This window comes from Lithobates pipiens, unplaced genomic scaffold (genome assembly GCF_037356315.1).
Source record: "Lithobates pipiens isolate NorthernLeopardFrog02 unplaced genomic scaffold, aLitPip1_a1.2 Scaffold_30, whole genome shotgun sequence".
Classification (NCBI taxonomy): domain Eukaryota; kingdom Metazoa; phylum Chordata; class Amphibia; order Anura; family Ranidae; genus Lithobates; species Lithobates pipiens.
The window spans coordinates 132,514,121-132,540,820 of NW_027507791.1; the positions used below are offsets into that span (position 1 = coordinate 132,514,121).

General features: G+C 42.5%; 1 protein-coding gene across 2 annotated transcripts in view; it reads left to right on the forward strand.

Moving 5' to 3' along the window:
- KNSTRN (kinetochore localized astrin (SPAG5) binding protein) overlaps positions 1–13,992 on the forward strand; it is a 79,751-nt gene extending 65,759 nt beyond the window's left edge. For both annotated transcript variants that reach the window (XM_077464880.1, XM_077464881.1), the window contains 4 exons: positions 1,252–1,366; positions 1,593–1,654; positions 11,655–11,729; positions 13,617–13,992. In XM_077464880.1, coding sequence (XP_077321006.1) covers positions 1,252–1,366; positions 1,593–1,654; positions 11,655–11,729; positions 13,617–13,748 — 384 coding nt within the window. In that variant the 3' untranslated portion in view covers positions 13,749–13,992. The remainder of the gene's footprint in view (positions 1–1,251; positions 1,367–1,592; positions 1,655–11,654; positions 11,730–13,616) is intronic.
- The last annotated feature ends 12,708 nt before the right edge of the window (positions 13,993–26,700 follow it).

A 26,700-nucleotide genomic window follows, 5' to 3' on the forward strand; every position in this document is an offset into this window, starting at 1 on the left:
AGCACTGATGAGCTACTGACAGGCATTACTGATGGGGCACAGACTGGAGCTCCATGGGCACCTCTCATGGAGGTTGCACTGATAATCAATGTGCTGATTATCAGCACAGACCCCCCTTACCCCAACAGGGAGAGCCGCTGATTGACTCTCCCTGTCAGCGCAAACCGGTGATTGGTCACGACTGATCAGATGGTATGGTGCCTCCGTCAGAGGCTCCTTTAACACATTCGGAGATGCACCAATGATCGCTGTGCTGCGTGCCCCCGCATATGATCCTGCTGGACGTCCTACGACGCCCAGTCAGGATAGCAGAACCACGGGTCGGGCATTATTCTGCTATAGGCCAGGTGGGAAGTGGTTAAATTTTATTTAAAAAAAGTAGTTCCTTGTGGGGATCACATGTTTTCTGTCTAAAATGGAGCTCCAGTCTGCAGAAAGACCCCCTTGAAATACATGCTACTCTTCCTGAGTATGGCATTACCATAGGTGTGAGTCTTTTTCAATGTTTGGACTGATTTATGTCCTGGATGTTGTATCATGTGTATCACACAAATCAACCAATTGTATCAAAACCAATGTACTGTAATGGTCACCTCTATACAAGTGGTCAGGGAATATAGCTTGGTGTAGAGTCACCTATAGCATCCCAGTTCCTTTAAGCCAAGCAGTCCTAGCCTCTTGGTATATGGCTGCCCCCAGAAACGTCATGTCTACTGGCCAAGAAGTACAGTAGCGAAAGAAGGAACACAACTGTTCCTGCGGGACCACAAGGGCAGTTGTCTGCAGGGAATGACTGGGATTGGTGTCCCGTAGAAACATAGTCAGTTGGAAATGGGTCAGTTCACATGGCAGACAGACACGTGGTCAATAAAGAGGTCATGGTTCGTGTGAGCAGAGGCAGCACTGATGCTGGCTTGCGTTGGTCTGGGGACTAGTGTGGCAGCAATCAAACACTGTTGCTGATTTAAAATGGGACTGGTGTGACGACAATCAGACGCTGTAACTGGCGTGGCAGTGATTAGGGACAATATGACTGATGTGGTGGTGGTCAGGGACACTGTGAGTGGTGTGGTGGGTGATTAGTGACACTGTCAGCACTGCAGGGTGTGTCATTTTTTTTCCCCCACAATGTCAATGTCTGGTGATAATTGTATAGTAGTTGTAATAGACCCCTTTTTGAGAAACGGTAGCTGGTGCGTTGGAAAATAAGGCAGTTTAATATGCTTTTCTAATTTTTTTTTTTTTTGACAGCATACAATTCAAGAGATGTCTGAAAACCAGGATACCGCACAGAAAGAGCTAAAGGAATTAAAACAGCGTTTGGAGAAAAATCTGTTTATTCTGGAAAGTCGAAATATTGACCCAGGTAATAGATATAGAAGGTAAAATGAAGCGATAGGTGTGAGTGAATGAAGGTATAGAAAGCCGACCAGTGTAATCTGTACACATGCATTGTGAATTTTTATGTTGTACAATGGGCAATTTTTGCTAAATCAATAAAGTTAGTTTTACCCAGGGTGTACCATGGGGCATTTTTTTATACCTCTATCTTAATACTGCTCAAATTTTTAAAGATATTTCTCTCCCATTAGTTACAAGTGAACAAATCCTAGCTGATGAAGAAGAGACACGTAAGATCAGGGAAAAGACCAAGGTACGAAATTTCATTGAATAAGCCAAGCATAAAAAGTGATATTGACCATCTTGAAATCTAAAAGTATAAAACATTTTTGTGTCTTTCAGTGAAAATAATAAACCTAAATTTGCTTAGATTTTGTCATTAAAGTGGAACTTTATAAAACCAGGCCTCCAGTACCATAATGTGCACGTATGCATATGTAGCACCCCTAGTTAGGTGCTAGGATTAGTTTGATTTAGTGCTGGCTCACTGTATTCAATGTGGCTGTAATTATTGTTAAGTAATTTAGTTGTTCTCACTATAGCCAGTGCTACAGATTAATTAGGTCAGCTCAGTGTTCAGAATTCTCTGGAACATAGGTGTGGAGCTATGCAGCTGGCAGTATGAATATTTATGCAGCCCTGGCCAATCGCAGGGAACAGGGCCCTGAAGACTGCTGGAAGTCTGTATAAATTCTATGAGGCACTGGGCTTCTCGGTCTTTTCCTGCAGAGGATCATTCAAGTCTGGAGAGCTGCTGCCCTCCAGGGCAACACTGCCATGTGCTTGCTGTTCATGAGGCCTTGGGTGGGAGACCAGAGGGCTTGAATGCTAAAGCTACAGAGAGCTGACTGAGGGTCTGTCTGTTGAAGATCTAGTCTGGTATCACTGCAGAAAGGTGCTTGGAAGTTGGAAGGAGGCAACCAACTGTCCCTGGACGTTTTGTGCGCACACACTGCTGTGAGAGTTCTTAGATGTTTGGGCTGCTGCCACCCCTCATATGCTAGAAAGTCAGCTGTGTGTTTGCCTAAAGGGGACATCTGCTGGTGTCCTAAAGAGCTTAGCCCATCTAGTTCTCTGCAAAGGCAATCTGCTCTTTGTACCCAAAATGAAGGTGTGTGTGTGTGCGCGCATGCGTGCATACGTGCTGTTAGCTATGGAAGCAAATCTTTTCTTTGTTGCATGAGAGTATCTATGGGAACAGCCGTGACACCTATGGAAACATCCGTGGCGTCTATGAGAACAGCCATGGTACTAGCCCTGCATTCTGGAGTGGAAACCTGGATACCCCATTTAAACCCTGTAAAGGGAAAAAGCACATCCAGCCAAACACGAAAGTGTGAGGCATATACAGCGGGTGAGTGTAATCACATAAGGGGAGAGGAGTCACATCTAGAGCGGTGTGGTGGAGGAGTGTAGATGGAATCTGCTGTTTATTCAAGAGACACTGGTTAAACGTTTTTTTTTTTTTTTTTTTTTTTTTTTCACTATTCCATTATTTGGATTATGATCTGAAGATTCAATGTATGGACTATGATTTTACTGGGATACATTATATTCTCAGGAGCTTTTCACAGTGGTGTTTAACAATGTTTTTAGGAAGTGGACATTGTTTGATGGAACTTGAAACAATTCATTTGATTCTCATTACTTGTTTATTTATTTTTAGTGTTGAATAATATTTAGTCACAGGATATTTTTTTCAACAGATCGTATATATTTGTTATCACTATTCATCTGGTGATATGTTACTATATAATAATTTGTGTTAATTAATTTCGATACAAACTATTAATTTTTTTCTATTTTCTGTATGCTCGGGGCAGGGCTTGCACAGTGTAGTAACATTTAGTAATTCATGTTCACTGGATTGGGTCTATTATCTTTAATATTTTTGAATTCACTGGTGGGGATTTATATTCAGCGCCGCTTTTTCTATTGTTTAGATAAGGAATACTGTACACATTTTGTTTTTTTAAAGTGGCGGCTTAGTTTATAGTGTTTTGTTTAGCGCAGTGGTGATACACAATAGATGGAGGGAAAGAGTAAGTGTGTCCTTGTTTTAAATAAGTATTTATGACCAGAAGTAAACTGATTTTTCTGCCATAAAAACTTCATGCTAGCATTTAACAAAAATACTTTAGAGTGCTGCTTATGTCTTGTTGGGGGTGGTTATCACTTGAGTTAATTTTAAAACGTTAAATACTATGATTTTTAAATAGTTTAAACGGAGGAGATAACATTTGAGGCAAGATTTATAAAATGTTCCCTTTTATTTGCCTTTGCAGTCTAGACACATGTTTAACAAATAACAGGAGATAAGATTGGGTGTTTTGTCATGTGTTTTTTTCAGAATAGCCTTTTATATAAAATACACATTTTAAACATTGATGACAGTGTGGCTGATTTACTCAAGTAGACCCTGTTCACTTACAAAGTGATATTGATTATCTCATATCAGTGCTTAACATGTGCATCATTCTTTAACCAATAAATGTCATACAACACCAAACATATAATTAAAGTGACCATCCATAAATTGTGTCCATGCAAAATATTTAAAAAAGTGCTCGTGCTATGCAAAAATTCCTCAAGAAATATTATGCCATTTGTTCTATTGCTTTCTGTGCTTATCCATGAATAGCATCCCTGATCCTCCACGCCAGAGAACTCAATAGATTACCATGGGCACCTTTTTTGATCTGGTAGGTCATTAAGCGCTTATTTTTATCCAGGGGTTACACCTTTCAGGGCCACTCCTAATCCATTTTTTTTAACAATGCGTCTCCATACACAGTTTAAATGGAGAGAGCAAGAAAGGCCTCTATAGTGGCAAGATAGAAAAAAGAAACCTCCTCACAAGGGGGTACTGTGGATACAGATATGACAGGAGGGTGCCAAGTCTGTAGTAATGGAAAAAAATGCCATCTGAATGGATGTATGATGTTGAGGTTCTTGTGTACTCCCTGAATTGGTTTCACTTCGCTTGCTGGAACATGTGGCCGTCCTAGTACGGGTTGAGGCTACTTTTTATGCAAATTCGAGTTCCTCTGTTTACCCTGCAGATAATCTCCCTGTCAGTGTTCTGTTCCAGTTGCATATCTATTCCAGTTCGATTACTCCTTTTGTTTACTGCTATGGACCTCTGTATTTGAATCACAACTGACATAATCCTTAGCCTGTGGCTCACACTACCAGGGTACCCCATTGGCATGTTATTATCTACTGTAACTCTTATTTCAAGGTCCTGAAGAAGCACGTCGGCGCAAAACGTATGGGGTAGAGAAGCTCAAGGCTTTACATCAACCTACACTAGGCCCAGTCAAAACACTGATGACTACAATTCAGCAAATATATATATAAATCTATAGTATGACCTATGGGCATGAACGGTGATGCTTATGGGGGAGCTTACTAGCATCTGGTGCTAGTATTTTAACTTTGACCCTCTGGCTATAACCCCTCAGCCTGCTTCCTGCGGCTCGGTTTTTTTCTGCCTAGAAGGACCTAGGCTCCCTGCCGGGACCATTGGATTTTGCCTTTTGCGCAAGATACTGATCCTGTGATCTTATATCAACAGCCGGCTGGGTGACAAGCTAGATAATATAGATCCTTTATTCTCCCCAGCCTGGCCATCGAGCGTGTGCAAGCGCTAACTACATGCTGGGTTGGCCACGACATACCCCTCCGGTTCCAGGGGCGGCCTGTGAGCTACATGTCCTGGGGCACACATATAACCGGACTACGGATGTCTTTGTCACAGTGTGCCGTTGGCCAGCAGCCACCCCATTCTGCTCGGGTGTGGGTCTGTGGTGAGATGCCTCCAGCTCATCCGTACGGTAAGTACAGCTCTCCCTGCCTCAGCAGGACAGAGCAGCTGGGCATTCCCTGGGAGGTCGATTAGGGGGTCCCTCTTCTCCCTTTCCTCTCTCCGTCCCGTCCCCCCCGCAGAGGATGCTGCATGGCTGGACTGTGGTGTGGTGTATGTATCAGGAGTTCTTCGGGGGCATTTTCCTGCCATGGTGCAGAAAATGAGCATGATTTTGGTCAATAATGCACTACATACATTAGTTACAAAAACAAGGTGTGTGTGTAGCAGACCCACAACATAATAACATTATCTGAAGAAGAGACTGTCCCCTCATCTCGCTCTGAACTTGTGTTTGCACTGTTGGTGAAAAAGGCACAACTTGAAAAAAACTAATTATACCTAGGAGACACCTAAAACCAAGCCAAGCAGTAAATGAAGGAGTTTCAGATAAAAATGTATTCTTAAAATGCCGCTCAGACATTGTCTGGCATATCAATGGTCCCCCGACCCACAAAGTAGTCCATGTATTGTGTTCTAACCTCACGGGCGCTTTGGGGGGGCAAGCCAGGATGAGTATGTTCAAGGCCCATGAGGTTATCTTCATTTTCCAGCAAGTCTGCTTCTTGTTGGCCAACTGAGACCGCATAGTTCACAGAAACTTTTTTCATAAAATTGTGCAGAACACAACACGCCAGCACTATGTGATTCAGTTTGTATTTCGCCATGTGAATAGGCGTAAGAAAAAGGCGGAATCGGCTGGCCAGTATACCAAAAGTGTTCTCCACCACTCTTCAAGCTCTGGACAGGCGGAAATAAAAAATCCTCTGGTCTGGGGTGAGGGTCCTCATGGGGAAAGGCCACATCAGATGGTCTACCAGGGCAAACGCCTCATCCACGACAAAGACGAACGGGAGTCCTTCCTGATTCTACTCTGGGGGTGGCAAGCCCAGACTGCCACTCTGGAGACGCCAGTAGAACTCCGTCCGTGAGAACACTCCACCATCCGACATCCGTCCATTTTGCCCCACGTCCACATACAAAAACTCATATGTCGCAGACACAACCGCCAACATCACGATACTATGAAACCCCTTATAATTATAATAGTACGACCCCGAGTTGGTTGGTGGGATGATGCGGACGTGCTTACCATCTATTGCTCCTCCACAATTGGGAAAGTCCCAACGACTGGCAAAGTGGGAGGCCACAGTCTGCCATTCCTGTGGCGTTGAAGGACACTGTGGAGTGAAACAAGAACAAAAGAACAATTAGTAATTTGACAAATCAACATTGCAAGCAGATTAGACACCAACATTGTTGGTCAAAATTAGTCAAACATTTTGGGAACTGAGTATTTAAAGCCTAAAGTCTAATGTCCCCTTATGAGAGTCATCACCCCCATATCCCCCATCTGATGGGCCCTTGCTAAAAAAATGAGGGAGGGTGTTTAGGACAGGTAACCCTCTCCACTTGATTGAAAGCTGAATGGCTAAATAATGTGTGATACTTTGGGAAGCCCCTCTTTAGTTACACTATTGGCAGCCCACCAGACAGGTAAGAAGTGTCATAATAACAAAAAGAAACCAAAATGGAAGCACTTTTCGACATTCTGCTATTACATATCCAGATAATTGGTTAAAAAATAAAATAGCATTTGAAAGTATTAACGCAGGCCCTTGCACTACATGCTTAGGTGAATTTATCCATAAATGTGAGCATCAAAAAGGTAGGTATAGTGTGTATTGGGTTTGGTAAAGTCAGCAGATAGAGGATTGCTATCAGCTGAGCTAGCAGTTGGGGGGAGGGGGGTTCCTAATGAGTTTGGCACAACCCCAAAAAAAAAATGTCACTCTGCATGAATTGAAGCACACACATAACATTTGTAGACATTTTAGGGGGTGTTTAGGCAAAAGCGATACTATGGAGCTGACAAGACATTGGTAAGTGACTATAGTTTTATGGGCCAAGAAGAGCATGGTGGGGAAGTTAGTGAGGCAAATCTGCATGAGGACAAAGGGGCAGAGTATATGAATTAGAGCATATTGCAATGATGGTAATTGGGGAATGAGGAAAGAAATGCAAGACATTAGCGAGCATGAAATACATAGAATGTGATGTTAAAGGATAAAACTTACCTTCATATAGTCCTTCTGCAGGACCAGAATGATGGCAGAACAGGTCTCTGGAATAATGATCCCCAGAGCCTGGGGTGAGATGCATGTAGAGAACTTGAGGTCCTGAAGGCTTCTCCCAGTCGCCAAGTAGCGCAACGTGGCGATGAGCCTCTGCTCCGGAGTGATGGCTTGCCGCATGCAGGTATCCTGCCTGGTGATATAAGGGGTCAGCAAAGCCAGCAGACGGTAAAAAAAAAGGGGTCCGTCATCCGGAGATAATTCCTGAAATCATCAGGATTATTCTCGCGGATCTCACGGAGCAAAGGCATGTGCAAGAACTGGTCACGCTGGCGCAACCAATTCTTGGTCCACAAACGCCTCCCCTCCCTGTTCATGGACCGGGCGTGTGTCAAAGTAACAACCCCAACACGAAGCCCCCGCACAGCACAAACTCTATGACGAGTACGTAGACGAAACATGGTCTGAAAACGGTCTGCTCGACAAGCACAAACCGAAGAGCAGTAGCGATCTGAATCACAAATCTAAAAAGCGCGTATCGTCTCTCACCAAACTTCTACTAACACGCGATAGACACGAGATCAGCAGAAGGGGCCCAAAGGGTGCCGGACGTGGTGCTGAACGTCCCTTTTTCTAGTCCCGCCGTACACGGCTTACGTCTCCGCTTTCTTGGCAACCGCAAAATCCGACAACTTGGTCCGTCCGTGTGTATGCAACAGTTTCGGACAAAATCCGACGGATTTGGTTGGCAGAATGTCCGACCGTGTGTACAGGGGCTTAGGGTATATCTGTCTGCCACGGCTCCCTTCCGGAAGTCAGGTTCTCTGTTCATTTTGGTAACTGGTCCGAAAAAAGGGCTAGTGGTCTCGTCGACCACCATTTCACGTTGGATCAGACAGATCGTGGTCCAGGCTTACGCCTTGAAGGGGCAGGTGCCCCTCTTTCCTGTCACGGCCCATTCAACCAGGGCAATTGGGACCTCTTGGGCTTTCCGACATCAAGTGTCTGTCTCCCAGGTGTGTAAGGCGGTGACTTGGTCGTTCTTTCACACTTTAACAAAGTTCTACAAAGTTGATGTAAGCGCATCTTCGGATGCTTGCTTTGGCCGCAAAGTTTTGCAGGCGGCCGTGTAATCGGTGCAATTTACACTCTTGCTTCTTGTTAGAGAAGTTACATTTTGGTTGTCAATGCATTCTGATGCATATGTTGGCCGCAGGTTCTGATGTGGTCAGTTCAGATGGTGACTCCTTCGTTTGAGGAGCACCTCTGGTTTGCGGGTGAAGTTATGTTTGCTGTTTCCACCACTCGTTCTGCCACTGCTTGGGGATGTCCCTACGGTCAAGATTGTAGCTTTGCCTGTCAATGAACGAAAGAGAAAATAGGATTTTTGTACTCGCCGTAAAATCCTTTTCTCTGAAGTTCATTGACGGACACAGCACCCACCCCTCCTATTTTACGCTATACTGCTTGTTGACGTACTGAGCTGCAGGAAGCGGGCTGAGGGGTTATAGCCAGAGGGACCACCCCCTGGACGGAACTGTACAGTTCTGTTGTCTTCACATGTATTACATGTTCTGCCTAGTCCTCTCCTGAAGGTGGCATAATAACCCTACGGTCAAGATTTAATGAAGCGGTGTCCATCAATGAACTTCAAAGAAAAGGATTTTACGATGAGTACAAAAATCCTATTTTTATTTTATTTTTTATTTAATACTTTCCAAGTAAAAACAATAATGGGTCACATTAAGTGCTTTTCTCTGCACAAAGGTAAAGAAGGCGTTCTCTTGTGGGAGACCAGCTCCACGATCAGCCTGTGCAAGCTGCTCCCTATTAAGTAAGGCCTAACTTCCAGGTGTAGCAGCATTCCTTCCAGGATTACCATGCAGGATGTCACTTCCTGCTCTATTGTGGCACATTTCGTCATTTCGTGGTTTTAAAAGGTGTAGCACTAAGCTCCCACCCTGCTCCTTTTTATACACCGCTATTAACCCTTGGTTGCCTCTCTTCTGACAGATAGGCAATCCAATCGCTAACACCAGGGCTTGACAAATTTGCTTGGAATCTAGGAGCCAGCTAAAAAAGTTAGGAGCCAGGTCGGTAACGGCAATCCAGACCTGTCCCTGGCCTGACATGGAGACGAGTGAGGGGAGGATAGCGCGGCCCCCCCACCTGTCTCCATGTCATTGCCCATAGCTCTTAGAGGGACATTTTTTATTTATTTTTTTTTTTTTTCAAATGACAATTTTTTTATTTTTATTTTTTTTTTTTATTGCATTTTAGTGTAAATTTGAGATCTGAGGTCTCTCTGACCCCAGATCTCATATATTTAAGAGGACCTGTCCTGTTTTTTTCAATTACAAGGGATTTTTACATTCCTTGTAATAGGAATAAAAGTGACAATTTTTTTTTTTTAAAAGCACCGTGAAAAAAAAAAAAGTTAAAATAAGAAAAAAAAAAAACGTTTTAAATGCGCCCTGTCCTGCCAAGCTTGCGTGCAGAAGCGAACGCATACGTGAGTAGCGCCCGCATAGGAAAGCGGTGTTCAAACCACACATGAGGTATCGCTGCGTTCGGTAGAGCGAGAGCAATAATTCTAGCCCTAGACCTCCTCTGTAACCCAAAACGTGCAACCTGTAGAATTTTTTAAACGTCGCCTATGGAGATTTTAAAGGCTAAAAGTTTGTCGCCATTCCATGAGCGGACGCAATTTTGAAGCGTGACATGTTGGGTATCAATTTATTCGGTGTAACATTATTTTTCACAATATAAAAAAATTGGGCCAACTTTACTGTTATATTTAATTAAAAAAAATAAGACTTTTTCCCCGAAAATGCGCTTGTAAGTCCGCTGCACAAATACGGTGTGACAGACAGTATTGCAACGACCACCATTTTATTCTCTAGGTTGTTAGAACTCCTAAACACACACACATACATATATACACATATATATATATATATATATATATATATATATATATACACACATACACACATACACACACACACACACACATTTTTTTTTTTTTTTTTATTCTAAGTAAAGGTGAGATGGGTGGGCAGTGAAAGCTTCATTAGCATCGCTGGCTGTCATACCAACAGCCACCACTAGATGGCGCCAGATTACAGAACTAAACATAGGACCACAGAAGGCCTCAAAGCCGCGGCCTCAATTACCGGCCGGCGGCGGCGCGGCCCGACACGATCACGCCAGGGGGGGGTGGAAGGAGACAGGATACCCCCGCTGTGCTGCCCCAGGCGCCAGATCACAAATTCTAGTCGCCAATGCGATCTGGCGCCTGGGGTTTGTCGAGCCCTGGCTTACACAATGACCATGTATGGATACCACTAGGTATATTGCATAGAACAATCCCTCCAATTGCAGCCAATTCCTACAGTTTACATTTCTTTATTCTTATGAACCATAATGAACCAATATACGTGCAGATAATTAATATAATATAAACGCTTTCAAAGAACAATACATAATACTAAAATATTCAGAATAATAAAAAAACAAATGCTTAGTAATTCATAGTAAACAATATCAATATTCAAGCCAAACAGTGTTAATATGTCCAAAGTATAAATTTATTTATTTTTTTCCAGTGATACCCATTTTCTTCTGTCTTGCTCTCTCCAATGACCTTGCACGTTTATCAATTCTATCAATTCTCTAGCATCTTTTTTTTTTTTTTTTTTTTTTTTTTATGCTATTCCTTAACACACCATGTTTGTCGCATCCCTTTTTTCATATTGTTAATATGCATTCCATGGGTGTTACAACAGGAAAGGGCTCAAAAAAAACAAAACATTGGTTTCCTGTGTGCCCTGTTCACACCACATCATGCAGATTTTTTTTCTGCGCGGGAATCTGCAACGTGTATGCAGTTTTCTGCACAGCAGCTGAAATCTGCTTGATTTTGCCATCGGTTCCCATCATTTTTTCATGCAATTCTAACCATTTGCCCCTTGGGTATGTTGTTCACCCATTTTGGGTGGTGGCACCTATAGGGGGGTAGGAAGCGATTTTCTGTCCGTTTCTTTGAAATGCTTTTTCTGCACAACAGTGAATTTTGCATTTTTATTTCCTTCGACTATTTTTTGCTTTCTCTTTGACAAGACGTTTTACAGATATTACCCATATTATTCCCTTTCTTTGAGCTTTCATGGAAGAGCACCAGTGTAAACTATCTACATACCAAGGGATTCCTCAAATGTTAAAATATTTTTTGTAGTGGGTTTTGGCACTTAAAAATGTGGACAATAATGTGTGTGTGTAAAATGGTAAACTTCTTTTTATTTACCTTTCAGACTGCCACAGAGAATCTTTTAAAGGAACTTGAGCAATTTAGTTTGACGACCAAAGAACAGAAAGCGCTTGTCCAGGTATATGTTTAACAGTAGATGCAAAGAAGTATCAAAATTCCAGGTGTAACTAGCTTGTGACAATATTTCCTATGAATTGGTCAATGCATTGAACAGATTGTGGAGAAAATCTCTGTATTACATACTTTAATAGTAGAGATTGTTTGCTACAACTGGATGCAGAAAAAATGAAAACCTGAAGATGTTTTCTTTCCAAAATGAAACTTGGACTTGGTAGGATGGAGGCAATGGAAGAGCCTAGATTATACTGTAGAATGCCTTTTATGTATGATAATTTTAGGGAAGGATGTGCTGGCTTTTTTTAAAGGCCATGTTCACCTTTTATCAAAAAGAAACAAAATTAATAAATGCACCTTTTTTTTTTTTTTTTTAAAGGACGCAAATGCACATTTTTTCACAGGAGCATTGCACCTGCAACCACTGGATCGCTGGTGCAAAATCCGGTTCCTACAAACTCTTCCTCCAGCTCCCTGCCTGCACCTCTGTATGGGCTTTCAATTATAGAGTTGGAGAAAGTGTCAATAGACTATGGGTGTGGTGATTGCCACACTTTTATTCCATTGAGCACTACAAATTTGTCTGCCACGGTGGAAGACAGGACTTCATTTACAGATCTCTGGGAGTACCATAAATAGTCAAGATCAGTGGGGCAAGGTGGATGTAAATTTTTTACATCCCTTAAATCTATATGCAAGCAAGCCCGTTTACAACAAGAAAATATTAACATTTTGCTTACTAAGAAACTGTACCCCTTTTGGCCTGAGCTGGGCAAGCTATCATTGTCAATGACCAAAAGGTGAATTCTCCATATTTTCCTGCATAGAATAGGGTTTTTGTCTCTCGTGTCATTTTGGTAGATTTTCTAAAGCAATATGGCAGCAAAAACCTTTGGTTTTCTGAGTATGGCAAAAGATCTCTTGCTAAAATCCTGGATGTAATGAATACCCAGCAGAATACCCACCACCCAACTGCACTTAACTAGAAAGAATAAAACTTTACATCCAAAACTTGTTTTTGCTGCTGCTGTCTATGTCATTTTAGAGAGGTTTCCCTATACCTGCCTTTCCTGGAGACACAACATGAAGTGAAATTCCCTATTGGACAGATGTTGCTGGAGCAGATGTCCCCATGTTGAAATGCCAACTGTACAATTTTTGAATTTTCTTAACACTTTCTGTTCATTGACAATGCTTACCTGGATAAGTAGGGTTGATAAAACCGCAATGTCTAATCAAATAGCTGAGGCATAATTTGGAAATCTAGTGCATATAAAGCCACCCTATATTGGGCTTCAGTTCCTCTTCTTCAGTTTCAAATGGTGCACCATATGAAGTAATATTTTGGTCTTACTGGCTTTACTAGTCAATCTTCCCAGAACTTATTGACAAGCAGAACAGTAACTGTAATGCTACGAACACACGAATGGTCTTTCCAGCAGACTAGGTCCGACTGTCTTCCCGGCGGACTTGCCCACTCACGAACGGACGAAGTCCTTTCGAAAGTCCGTTCGCGTCGTGTCTGGTCCGTCGGATCAGCATACAGACTAACGGTTTTCCCGATAGGAATTGAGTGCATCGGACAGATTTGAAACATCTTCTATTTATAGGTCCGTCTGATTTTTTTAAATGGAAAAACGATCGGATTAGCCCACACACGATCGGAATGTCTGGACTGATTTAGTCAGACCTAGTCTGCCGGAAAGTCCAGTCGGGTGAATGCGGCATAAGAAGAAACTTTGAGGGTTTTGTGAACACACATTTGTCATTGTGGCTTGTTTTCCTCCTGTTTTTTTATTTTTTTTTTTTGTAACCTGTCATACCAACAAACACTTCGAATTTTTTAAATACTTACTGTTTGCCTTATTCTTGACCTGAAATCTTTCGGCAGACTGTCAAGGCAAAGTGGGAGGAAGATGAAGAGCGCAGGAATCGGTTTCTAGAGGAACAGAAAGCTTTCCAAATTGAACTGGAGAAATTCAGATCAGCCCTTGAGCAGACTGAGCAGGGACTTGACTTGTGAAAAGACATGCCCAGGATCTTCTTTCCACTTTGTATTCCAGGACATATACAGCATTGCATTTTTATTGGAATGGGGATGGAAGTTCCCAGGATATGCACCTTTTTGGATTATTTGAAGTCAACGTGAAGTAAACTGTTTAAACAGGCTGTTACTAATTTTTTATTCTGAATTCAGTGCTATGACTAATGGCAACCCTCCCTTCCCCCATATAAAGGTTAATAAAGCTTCAGTATTTATTATAAAATATGTGCTGTCTGTTATTGTCCTCTTGAACTATGAGTATTTTTTTTAAAGTTAACTTATTTTGAAGTAAAGTAATGCTAAATAGTGAGTTTAGGCTTGTGTTATTTTCTGATTGTTATATCTGTGTAAAGTTAATGCTGGGTTTCTGTCTCTCTAACTCTTAGTGAAGTTGTCCTTTAAAAAGGGAGTGCAGCATACAATATATGCATAGCTGGCATACTTGCCTTTATCCACACTCCCAAACTCTTCACGATGCTTACCTGCTTGCCACTGCATCTTTTCAAGAAAAACGTCTCAGCCGCATCTTCTTCCTAGTGCATACTTGTGCAGCGGCCCCCCTTCCTTTGGATTGTAGGTACTCATGGTGGCTCCCAACCATCTATAGGAGTGCCGACCAGCCATAGAAAAGATGGAGTGTGCAGTAGGCGCAGGACCGGGTTCTGATGTTTTTCTCCTAAAGGCTGTGGGGCACTGATTTTTTATTTTTTTCCATTGTTATCTCTTTTGAATTTGCTGGTTGACCAATAACTGAAATACATTGTGAATTATTGCCCTGGAACAATCAATCACGCAGCAACTAAAGTCGTTTTTAGGGGTCCTGAAGACTATTTCAGTGGCTCAGAATTATTTAAACCATGGAATTGGGACAGCAAGGCAGTCTGCATTTTTAGGAGTGGTCAGAAATGACAGCCTACATATTCTCACTACAGGCTTCCTTTTTAACCACTTGAAGACTATGCCTATTCTGACGTCTCTCCTACATGTACATCTGTATTTTCTTACTTGAAATTTTACTTGGCACTCCCAAACATTTTTAGATATATATTCTAGCAGAGGCCCTAGAGCATAAAACAGTTGCATTTTTTATGTCACGTGGCATTTGCACAGTAGTTTTTCAAATGCAATTTTTGGGGAAAAAATCCCGAGATAGAGCTAAAGATAGATCTCCCAATTTTTTGGTAAATTCTAAAAGATGATACACAGATTAAGTATATATCTAACATGGCCACATTTTTATACAGAATACAGCACCTGTACTGGATGGCATATACCCATGTGTCCTAAAAGACTTGAGCTCTGTCAAATCAAGGCCATTGTTTTAATTTTGTGTCTTTTAATGACTGTCATAACAGCTTCCCACCCGCATGCGCGCTGGTCCCATACACATACATAAACGGTGATCGCACCACACGTGAGGTACTGCTGAGAATGTCAGAGCGAGAGCAATAATTTGAGAACCAGACCTCCTTTGTAACTTTAAACTGGTAACCTGAAAGCTTATAAAACGTCGCCTATGGAGCGTTTTAAATGCCGTTGTTTGGCTCTATCGCACAAGCATGCACAATTTGAATCACCTCGCGCTCGCTGGCCTCTCGTTCTGAGAGGCCATCATATGACGTCCTCTCAGAATGACCAAAAAAAATGGGCACTGTGATACCGGAAGTGACGCCATCGAGCTCGCTGCTCAATTTTACACTACCTTTTGCTTATTTGTTTCTATGTGAGTACCTGTCTTATGTTATCTTTTATTGAATAAATACTGGTTTAATATACTACACTATGGGGCAACCTTCCTGGGCTTAATCTCTGCATATGGCCTATTGGTGAGACCCTTCCATCCCGGATTTCCCAAAGATTACCACTTAAGGGGGAAGCTTACACCGATTATAGGCAGGATACCTGTAACAACAAGATCCTGGGGCTACCATCCCACACTAAGACAGTCACCAAGGACCCATAAAGTTATATGCTGTTACCTTACAGCAGTAAGGTAAGGGGACACCCATATATCTAACCAGCACAGAGGAATTCCCAAACCACCTACCACTAGCAGCACCTTATTGAAGTTTGATTTCCAGAACTTGCACTTTATTTTTTCAAGTGTCACTATATGTTTACATTCCACATATTGTTTACAGAAGGAAGAATTCTATGGACACTGTGATATGTTTTTATGGACTTATTTATTTTTTATGCATGAATTGTTTGCACTACCCGCTACTTATTTTTAAATCTGTTTTATAATTTATTTTCACTTGGGATATATGCACTTTAGTTCACGTATTGCAACTTTGTTAGTTGCTAACACTGCATTACTTATAATTTTTTTTGCACATCGCTCTCTGATCTTTCTGATTTACCAGTGCTGTGTTTTTTCCACACAATTTTGAGTCTAGTAATTGCCAGCTACTGATTTTGGGATATTTGTTCCCTAATAGAAATTTTGCTATTATCATACTTAATGACGTTATTACTTGTCCACCATTAGCAAGTGTCACGTTGTTGTTTGGTTACGGCCAGCACGGATCTTTAATACTGGCCTATTAGGATTCTGCACATTTCCACTTTATTGTATACGTATAGCGCACCACTACTTTTTTTTTACCTCTATCACATTGGGTTCGGACATTTCCCTCATGTGCAGGCAGCAGTACATGCTTTATAGCCATTTGAGTTGGCGCAGGAATACCCCCCCTTGACTAGGCTGTGAAATAGTTTCACACGGTATCGGCATACTCAGGAGTAGCAGAATGTGTTTTGGGTTTAATTGCAAGTATGCCTATGCCGTGTGTGAGAATTAACTTGTTAATGTGAAGTTTTTGTGAAGTAAAAAAAACAATTTTATTTATTTTTCATCAAAGAATTGTGTGTGGGGGGGGGGGGGGGTTACAACTTCCAAAAACTTGCCATGCCTCTTACTAATTACCTCCTCCTGAGGCAGTTGTCCCTTTTTGCCCCCTTATAAATCCAACACCGTTCCAATCAGTTGTGGGGTGAATCCTTTCCTGCCCCACAGCCCATTGAAGCTGGGGGGATTAACCAGGCCCCCAGCTCACTGGAGTACAAAAAAAAGCAGGTATTCTGAGTTTTGGAGTCCTCCAAACTCATATATAATCCAATCTCATTTCTAGTGCCTAAAATCCACTATATGTAATTTCCTGGCCATGTGATTGGCGCCATGCGTTTCCCACCCCGACTTGTCTTATTACAACTGTGAGACAGATAATGTGATTTATAATAGGTAGCCCCTCCCACTTAGCCATCTGCAAAAAGAGAGCAGCTGGAAAGCTTTTACACTCTAGTTCACATATGTCAAACACAAGGCCTTGTCATGTGGCCCTCCACTGCACTGCTTCCGGCCATCATTCTCCACTCCTACTCACTGCTGCTTGTAAACACAGGAGCCTTCTGTTTTTACAAGGGACAGCTTTGCTCTCAGCAACTCCTGGATCTAACAGATGCAGTACCTGCACACACTGATGGTGGGGACAGATCTCTAAAATCTGAGTTAGGATGATTTACTACTTGTAAGGCACCTAAACAGGGATTTATTAGAGTTGAATACACAGGTAGTAGGGCCACCCATCTTTAACACAGGGCAAAAGGGGCAGCTGCCCTGGGCCTTGTCATGGTCGGGGGGCCCGCCAAAGTTGCTGCCCCTTGAGCCCACGCTGCCCGAAAATTGGGATCCCCTGATAACCCCGCTGAGCACAGAAAAAACATTACTATATTTCCCAGCCAGCAGGGCGGGGCTGGGAGCTCCACTGTGGCTCTGACCCCGCCCCATCCAGCCTGTATGCTCAGAGCTGAGATTGGAGTAGGAGCGCTGAGAGGCCCATCTGCTGACCTCTTCAAAACCTGCCCCCAGACCTTTGCGAGCCCTGCCTCCAGACCCTTGAGGGCCCTGCACCTTGATGTCTGAGGGATTTTGGGGGTGTTCATACTGTTTTGGCATTTTAGGGCCTCCGAATAGCACAAAATGGTCTGGTCGTGAAGGGGGTAAAGACTTCTGGTGGTAAAACAAACTACTGAGCTGGACAAAATCAGTTTTTACGGGAGTATATTCCAGTGTTAATTTTGTCAAGTAAAATATTTTAGTTGACTGAATTAAAGTGGTTGTAAACCCACTTCGAAAAACAAACTGCAAGACAAAGGCATAATGAGTTAGTATTCATAGCCCGTACACAGCACCGGCCGGCGACAGCACTCCCGGGGTTTTTTTCCAGGTATCGTGGCTCCGGCATTGTGATTGACCAGAACCACGATGACATCACGGCACACTACTCACGGTAACGCCATGCTCACTGAAGCAAATGGCACATATGTGCCATTGCTTCGGTTTGCATGTGCTGATGACATCGGCACATGCAAATACCTGCACGGTTTAGGAGATATCCTGGGTAGCTACAGATAAGCCTTATTATAGGCTTACCTGTAGCAAAAAGTAGTCTGTAAGGGTTTACAACCACTTTAATACTATTTTAGTCTACTAAAAAACGACTAAAACAAAAACAATTCAGGTGACTAAGGACTAAAACTAAATTGAATTTATATCGCAACGGCTAAATATGTGTCTGTAGTGCATGTTCAAACCTTAATACCATAAATAATAAACATGTTATCGAATATTTACTCCAGGAGTATATATAGTTTGGCAATTCTAAAGAAATAATGCATTCAAATTTAAGTAAACTCATTCGATATTTTTTTTGCAAAATCTTTTTTGAGTTTTCTTAGCATACAAAATTACCCATGTAGAGGCAGAATCTCTGATGCAGCAACAGGACACATCATATAACAAAAACAAATTGCTACTGATGCAGCAGCAGGGCAGACCATACAACATAAACAATCTTACTTATCTATACCCCAATGTGGGAAGAGGTTTAGTTCAGGAGAATCTGTGCTCAATATTCTAATGGCAAGATAATGTGCCATGAGAGTAATTGGGTCAGTATACTACCATACTATATAACCATAATGTTAATATAGGAATTGGTTACTGCATCAGTTGCCATGGTGTTATCATCCAACCAACAAGTCCATATATATATATATATATATATATATATATATATATATATATATATATATATATATATATATATATATATATTATATGGGCTGTTACTGATTAAAAGTTTCATGTTTGATTAATCGTTTTTTTGTTTTTTTAATCGACTAATTTCAATAAATTATAATGCACTTGCTGATCCAACTACTTTTAGCTGATCTCCTTGCATTGCAACTCTGCGTTAGTTAGTGGTAAACACTATATACAATCACCCAACACTAGTTCGTTTCCACAATCCATGACTTAAAGCAGAGGTCCACCCTAAAGTGGACCTTCCGCTCATCGGAACCCTCCCCCCCTCCGGCGCCACAATTGGCACCTTTCAGGGGGAGGGGGGTGAAGATACCTGTACAGTTCAGGTATCTGCACCCACTTCCGGGATAGCTCTCTGCGGAAAGGGGCGTAGATTACGCCCCTTTCCGCAAGTGCCCGCCCCTTTCCACAAGTGCCCCGCTGCCTGCTGGGAAACACACAGATCCCAGAGGCAGCGGGGACCGTCCTTATTTCGCAGCGCAACTCGCGCATGCGCAGTAGGGAACTGGGAAATTAAGCCGAAAGGCTCCATTTCCTGATTCCCATACCTAAGATGGCGGCGGCAGGACCCGAGAGACGATCTAGAGATCGGCTTCGGGTGCCTACATCGCGGGCACGCTGGACAGGTAAGTGTCACTATTTTAAAAGTCAGCAGCTGCAGTATTTGTAGCTGCTGGCTTTTAAAAAAAAAAAAACGCGGAGTCCCGGCGGACTCCCGCTTTAACTTCACAGTTCACACAAATACGTTTTAAATTCAAACTGTAGTACTGACGTAAGTAATTTTTTTTCCCACAGTAGCGTGACAATCCCTCCACCTCCGGTCTAACTAATCACTGACTGACACGGACCATAAACTTCTCTCACGTCTCCTTAGATCTCAGCAAGGACGCCAGGTCATGGGTAGAAAGAAAAGATCTAAGTGCTCACCGCTTAAGTATAATTAATTTTTGTGTTCAAACACAGACTACTCACATAAAGATGATAAAAACACAGCATGTAAAGCTGACAATCGTGTAAGTTCCATAGGGCAGCAGCGGGTGACGTCATGCCTAGCTCCTCCCCATACGCATTACGTTCAATCAGAAATTCAACGTCACTGGACTCCTCACCCCTTCCCTTCGTTAGCAGAAGGAGGCACTTGAGGAAGGGGGGAGGAGTCCAGTGATGTAGATGTCTGTGATGTCACTGGATCTCCAGCGGGACTCCCTGAAGGCCTGGAAGCCAGCAGAGAGGCGAGTACCGATCAAAAGAATTTTGATTGATCAAAAAAATAATCAATTAATCAAGGAATTATTCTTTAATTTCCACAGCCCATATATATATATATATATATATATATATATATATATATAAAATATATATAGTTCTGTGTCCTTTTTTTTCCCCTGACAGTCCTGAAGAAGGGGGAGTCTTTTCCCTCAAAAGCGTTGGCCTAACCATGTTCTGAACTTTCATTGATTATAGGGCACTCCTTCCTCTCCTCCCCCCTCTATTAATATGGGAAATAACCTTTAAGGCCGTACCCATAGGCAGAAGCCCACTCCCTTAAAACAAAAAAAAAAGTGCTCACCATCTTTTTCAAACTGTAGTGGGGAACTCTTCCACCCTACTACTATCATCACCCAACCATCTACTCATGATCAATTGAGTCAGTCCAGCGCGGTCTCTACCCTACTTAAAGCAGAACTTCAGTCATTTTTTCATCTATTAACCACTTTCAGACCGGACCATTTTGCTGGTCAATGACCAGAGGTCTTTTTACAATTTGGCACTGCGCTGCTTTAACTGGTAATTGCGCGGTCATGCAATGTTGTACCCAAACAAAATTTGCGTCCTTTTTTTTCCCACAAATAGAGCTTTCTTTTAAAGGTATTTGACTGACTCTGCGATTTTTATTTTTTTGCGATATAAGACTGTAAATTTTGAAAAAAAATGATATTTTCTACTTTTTGTTATTAGAAAAATCCAATAAACTCAATTTTAGTCATACATTTAGGCCAAAATGTATTCAGCCACATGTCTTTGGTAAAAAAAAAAGTCAATAACTGTATATTTATTGGTTTGCGCAAAAGTTGTCACATCTACAAACTAAGGTACATTTTCTGGAATTTACGCAGCTTTTAGTTTATGACTGCCTATCTCATTTCTTGAGGTGCTAAAATGGCAGGGCAGTACAAACCCCCCAAATGACCCCATTTTGGAAAGTAGACACCCTAAGGAAATTGATAAGAGGCATGTTGAGCCCATTGAATATTTTATTTTTTTGCCTCAAGCAATTTTTATTTTTATTTTTTTTACACAAAGTTGTCACTAAATGATATATTGCTCACACATGCCATGGTTATATGTGGAATTGTACCCCAAAATACATTCTGCTGCTTCTCCTGAGTACGGGGATACCACATGTGTGGGATTTTTAGGGAGCCTAGCTGCGTATGGGGCCCCAAAAGCCAAGAACCGCCTTCAGGCTTTCTAAGGGCGTAAATTTTTGATTTCACTCCTCACCACCTATTACAGTTTTGAAGGCCATAAAATGCCAAGATGGCACAAAACCCCCACAAATGACCCCATTTTAGAAAGTAGACACCCCAAGCTATTTGCTGAGAGGCATATTGAGTCCATGGAATATTTTATATTTTGCCACAAGTTGCGGGAATATTACAAACTTTATTTATTTTTCACAAAGTTGTCACTAAATGATATATTGCTCACACATGCTATGGGCATATGTGAAATTACACCCCAAAATAAATTCTACTGCTTCTCCTGAGTACGGGGATACCACATGTGTGGGACTTTTTGGGAGCCTAGCCGCGTACGGGGCCCCGCAAACCAAGCACCGCCTTCAGGATTTCTAAGGGTGTAAATTTTTGATTTCACTCCTCACTACCTATCGCAGTTTTGAAGGCCATAAAATGCCAAGATGGCACAAAACCCCCACAAATGACCCCATTTTAGAAAGTAGACACCCCAAGCTATTTGCTGAGAGGCATGTTGAGTCCATGGAATATTTTATATTTTGCCACAAGTTGCGGGAAAATTACAAACTTTTATATATTTTTTTTTTTTTTCACAAAGTTGTCACTAAATGATATATTGCTCACACATGCCATGGGCATATGTGAAATGACACCCCAAAATAAATTCTGCTGCTTCTCCTGAGTACGGAGATACCACATGTGTGGGATTTTTTGGGAGCCTAGCCGCGTACGGGGCCCCGAAAACCAAGCACCGCCGTAAGGATTTCTAAGGGTGTAAATTTTTGATTTCACTCCTCACTACCTATCGCAGTTTTGAAGGCCATAAAATGCCAAGATGGCACAAACCCCACCCAAATGACCCCATTTTGGAAAGTAGACACCCCAAGCTATTTGCCGAGAGGTATGGTGAGTATTTTGCAGCTCTCATTTGTTTTTGAAAATTATGAAAAAAAAAATAATGTATATTTTTTTTTCTTTTTTTCAAATTTCAAAACTTTGTGACAAAAATGAAGGTCTGCAAAATACTCACCATGCCTCTCGGCAAATAGCTTGGGGTGTCTCCTTTCCAAAATGGGGTCACTTGGGGGGATTTTGTGCTATCTGGGCATTCCATGGCCTCCGAAACTGTGATAGGCAGTGAGGAATGAAATCAAAAATTTGCACCCTTAGAAAGCCTGAAGGTGGTGCTTGGATTTTGGGGTACCGTACGCGGTTAGGCTCCCAAATGGGGTCTCACACTTGTGGTATCCCCGTACTCAGGAGAAGCAACAGAATGTATTTTGGGGTGTAATTTCACATATAACCATGGCATGTTTGAGCAATATATCATTTAATGACAACTTTGTGCAAAAAAAAATAAAAAAATAATAATAATGTATTTTTTCCGCAACTTTTGTCAAAATATAAAATATTCCATGGACTCGACATGCCTCTCAGCAAATAGCTTGGGGTGTCTACTTTCTAAAATGGGGTCATTTGGGGAGGTTTTGAACTGTCCTGGCATTTTATGCACAACATTTAGAAGCTTATGTCACACATCACCCACTCTTCTAACCACTTGAAGAAAAATCCCTTTCTGACACTTTTTGTTTACATGAAAAAAAAATTTTTTGCAAGAAAATTACTTTGAACCCCGAAACATGAAGTATTTTTTTTTAAAGCAAAGGCCCTACAGATTAAAATGGTGGGTATGCCCACCATTAGAATACCTCCCTTCATCCACCCACTTCTAATGGTGCATACATGCACCATTTATATATGCAGAAGCATGGGGGCATCCTCCCGCAAAAGGTAGGAGCAAATCGCTCCTCCACCCCTTCTGCCCCCATGCTTCGGCATATATGCTCTTTTTTAACTGTGGTGGTGAAATCACCTCCGACAGTGCTGGAGTCACGGCTTTATGTATCGTGGGAGCAAAACGCTGTTGCTGTCAAGATAAATAAATCCGCGCTGCAGCAGAATGGCGTACCTGCTAAGCAAATGATGGTTAACAATAAAACAAAGTAACATTACAGTATAACAGTAGGACTTACCATACCTGCAAAGCAAATACAAAAAAAAAAAAATAGCAAAAAATAACACATTTAACACAATCTGTGCCTAAAATATATATATGCCGAAGCATGGGGGCATCCTCCCGCAAAAGGTAGGAGCAAATCGCTCCTCCACCCCTTATGCCCCCATGCTTCGGCATATATGCTCTTTTTTTTTTTTTTTTAAACATGTTTTTATTGAGAAAATTAACAAAATACATTTATACAGGTTACCATCATTCTTTTTCCGGGTAGTACTATGCTCTTTTTTAACTGTGGTGGTGAAATCACCTCCGACAGTGCTGGAGTCGCGACTTTATGTATCGTGGGAGCAAACGCTGTTGCTGTCAAGATAAATAAATCCACGCTACAGCTGAATGGCGTACCTGAAAACAAAAAATGGTTAACAATAAAACATTGCAGAATAGAATACAGTACAAAGGAGCAGAACAATAGAGAGAGAATAGAGAGAGAGAGAACAATAAAACGACAACTATTTTTGTTTTTTTTATTTTTTGTTTTTTTACTTTTTTTTTTTTAAACACTTTTTTATGTAACTTTAACACTTCTGTTGTAACGTTTCCAGTGGTTTGGGTCTCTCAAAATGCGATGGCATCTTGGGAGACCCTGTGAACGTGTGCCTAGCCTGTGCAATGCTGTACCCTACGCTAATACTCAACTAGTGAATGGGAGCGTTCAAAACATTCACCAATGCAAAGACCAGGATTGTCAGGACAGCGGGGACAATATTGACGGGTGTCACGCCTATATCCGCGCTTTCTGCAGACACGACATTTTCTTTGGGGGGCTCGTTGGGTAGGGGTACTCGGGATGTCATAAGAATAATGCCTCTCATGCCGCCGGCTTACTGCATCTGGTTGGGGAAGGTGAGGTGGAGCACCGCCTGGATACAGAAGGGCTCTGACGATATCCTCCTGGAATTTAAGGAAGGATCCAGTCCATCCTGAAGCTTTGTGTAGCACATAAGCATTCAGCATAGCCAATTGGAATAAATAAACAGACACTTTTTTGTACCAGCGTCTGGCCTTACGGGCAACTAGATATGGCGCCAACAACTGGTCATTGAGGTCCACCCCTCCCATATTTTGGTTATATTTGTGGACACAGAGGGGTTTCTCCACAACACCAGTCGCCGTAGGAATTTGGACCGTCGTGTCTGCATGAAGGGAGGTAAGAACAAAAACATTCTTATTATCCCTCCACTTCATAGCGAGCAAATTATTACTCCGCAAGCAGGCTCTCTCCCCCAGCCTAAGACGGGAATCTACAAGCCCCTGGGGAAAGCCCCGGCGATTAGGTCGCACGGTGCCACATGCTCCAATCTGCTGATCAAACAAGTGACTAAACAGTGGCACGCTTGTGTAATAATTGTCCACATATAAATGGTACCCCTTTCCGAATAAGGGTGACACCATGTCCCACACTATCTTGCCAGCGCTTCCTATGTAGTCAGGGCAGTTCTCCGGGTCTACGTGACTATCTTTACCCTCATAAACCATAAAACTACGTGTATAGCCTGTGGCCCTGTCACAGAGTTTATACATCTTGACCCCGTATCTGGAAAGCTTATTGGGAACGTATTGTTTGAATGACAAGCGACCAGAAAACTTAATCAGGGACTCATCAACGCAGACAACTTGATGGGGAGTAAACAAGTCTGCAAAACGTTGGTTGAAGTGGTTTATGAGGGGCCGAATTTTGTAGAGCCGATCGTATTCAGGGTCTCCACGAGGACGACAGAGTTCATTGTCGCTGAAGTGCATGAACCGCAAAATCTGCTCGTATCGTGCCCTGGACATGGAAGCAGAGAACACGCGCATATGGTGAATTGGGTCAGTGGACCAATATGACCGCAACTCACTCTTTTTGGTTATGCCCATGTTGAGGGAGAGGCCCAGAAAGATCTTAAATTCGGAAACTGTAATTGGTTTCCATTGTCTGGCAAGGGCGGACTGGGGAACAGTGGCGATGTGTTGACCAGCGTACAAATTGCTTTGGTCCACAATAGATCTATAGAGATCTTCGGTGAAAAACAGTGAGTAAAAATCAAGTGTCGTAAAATCAACTGTTTCCACGTTAATGCCAGGTTGGCCAGTGAATGGGGGAAGTACGGGTTCTGCAGAAGTGGTGGGCACCCAATCAGGATTGGCGAATTCTGCAGGAAGGGCACTATGGGTACGACGGTCCTGTCTTTGTCTTCATCTTGGTGGCAGCGGGACACTACTTGTGCTTGCCACCTCGCCAGCTTGAACTGCACTTATGGGACTCGCCACGTCACCACGTGCTACTGCAGTGCTGGATGTACGTCCAGGGTGTACAAGGCCGCTGGTGCTTGCCAGTTCACCAGAAGGATGAGTGGCTCTAGTACGTCTCTGCTCCATATGAGGGACCTGCGGTTCCTCCACCTAAACAACAGAAAACATTCGGGATCGGGTACACCTGCCCTTAACAGGGACCTCATCTCCGTCGCCAGAGCTATCTGTCATGGAGTCGCTGTCCTCTACAGGATCGTATTCTGAGCCTGAATCTGACAGATGAGTGACGTCCTCTTCACTATCTGTCATGCTCAGAAACATGTAGGCCTCTTCACTAGTGTACCTTCGCTTTGCCATTTTGGGCTCTAAATTTAGGGGTACACTAGTGAGACTCACAGGTAAAAAAGCACCTAGGCTGTCAGCGACTGTATCAAAACGCTACAAAAAAAAAACTGTTAGCGATCGCAGGGATCAGGCCTGACTCTGCGAACGCTGCAGTTATGTGTGTTGTGTTTTGTAAGTGACAGTGATCGATCGATACTGCACTTGGGTGGGCTGGGCTGGGCTTGGCGGAGGGGCTAAACGCAGGTGCTAGCAGGTATCTGGGCTGATCCCGCTAACAATGCGTTTTGGGAAACCTAAAATGCTGGCAACGCTAATATAGATCTGATCAGATACTATATTACTAAGGGGGGTGTATGCTTTGCGCGTGGGTGTTAGCGGTACTGGCACTAACCTGACCCTGCCTGGGGCGACGCAGACCTTATCTGACGCTCAAACTTATATCACCCGCCGGGTGATCAGGGGGTTAAACCTTTATTAGGTAATAAATGGCGGGTGCCCTGAAACTATAAAAAAATAACTAACCAACCAGCGTCACCTGTAACAGTTATATGGTGATCACTGGTGAAAGGGTTAACTAGGGGGCAATCAGGGGGCTTTATGCGGTAGTATATGGGGGTCCCTGACGCTATAAAAAGCTGCGGCGAACCTAAATACCTACCTGCCTAACTAGCGTCACCTGTGACACTA